The 1,104-nt window shown below is 36.1% G+C and overlaps 1 protein-coding gene across 1 annotated transcript in view; it reads left to right on the forward strand.

The window, feature by feature from the left end:
* LOC102245567 (complement factor H-related protein 1-like) overlaps positions 1 to 1,098 on the forward strand; it is a gene marked incomplete at its 5' end in the record, with an annotated part of 1,512 nt that extends 414 nt beyond the window's left edge. The window contains 2 exons of the mRNA XM_005878606.1: positions 3 to 161; positions 693 to 1,098. Of these exons, the coding sequence (XP_005878668.1) occupies positions 3 to 161; positions 693 to 892 (359 nt within the window). The remainder of the gene's footprint in view (positions 1 to 2; positions 162 to 692) is intronic.
* Between the last annotated feature and the right edge of the window lie 6 nt (positions 1,099 to 1,104).

Genomic DNA, 1,104 nt, shown 5'->3' on the forward strand with positions numbered 1-1,104 from the left:
CCCTCCTGCTATTGACAATGGAGACATTACCACGGATCCATTAGCAGTCTACGCTCCTGGGTCTTCAGTGGAGTATCAATGCCAGGCCTACTATGAACTTGAGGGAAACAGGAGAATAACGTGCCGAGATGGACAGTGGTCTGAGCCACCCAAATGCTTAGGTAAGTCCTTTCATGTCTCTTGGACCCTGGGAAATCCGTGTAATGAATGCCATGTTTGCTGTTTATAATAGAACTTGCATTGACAATCACCTATTATGTTGACTACCAAATATTAATGTCTTAGGGTATAAAATCTGAAAAATTCTTGAGCAACAACAGCAAGAAACAATCAATTTCCTTTATTTTAATTTATTTTCCCCCTTCACCATTTATGTCCTTCCACCCTCATCCACCTCCACCACCCCCTTCAAGGATTCTTTAATGAAAGCCCTTCAAAGGATAATTGATATTGTATTTGTTGATTATAACATGCAATGATCACACATTCCACAGAGTGCCTTATTTCTACATCATCAATAGTTTAAAATGAGTTATAGCAACATGATGGATTTTCAATGAATTGGTTTGGAAAAGGGTTTCAGAATAAATTCCTGGATCTGTGTAGAATGTTCTACATAAAACTCTAAAATTCTGTGGAAAATATTTGTATACTACTTAAAGTTTTATGCCCTTTTTCTTTTTTCCCTTCAGATGCATGTGTAATATCAGAAGAAATCATGGAAGCACATAACATAGAGTTGAGATATTCATATGCGAAAAAGGTTTATTCCAGAACAAATGATTTTGTTGAATTTAGGTGTCGTCGAGGTTACTATCGTAGACTGTCACCAGACTCTGCATTCCGAGTACAGTGTCATGAAGGAAAAATGGAGTATCCCTCTTGTGCATAATGAGAGCTGTGTGGCAGTTTTCACATTAAAATATGCAGCCTTCATTCAGAATTTGTTAATATTAATCTAATTCTTTTCAATTTATTTTTCTATTAGGGTGTAACTCACTTGTATTCATTAATCAGAATTCATGTTAAATACCATGTGAGAGATGTCATTGTAATCTGAGACCAATGGACCACTTATAAGCATCTCATTAAAATGTGACAAAC

The sequence above is a fragment of the Myotis brandtii genome, unplaced genomic scaffold, assembly GCF_000412655.1.
Source record: "Myotis brandtii unplaced genomic scaffold, ASM41265v1 scaffold5670, whole genome shotgun sequence".
Lineage (NCBI taxonomy): Eukaryota > Metazoa > Chordata > Mammalia > Chiroptera > Vespertilionidae > Myotis > Myotis brandtii.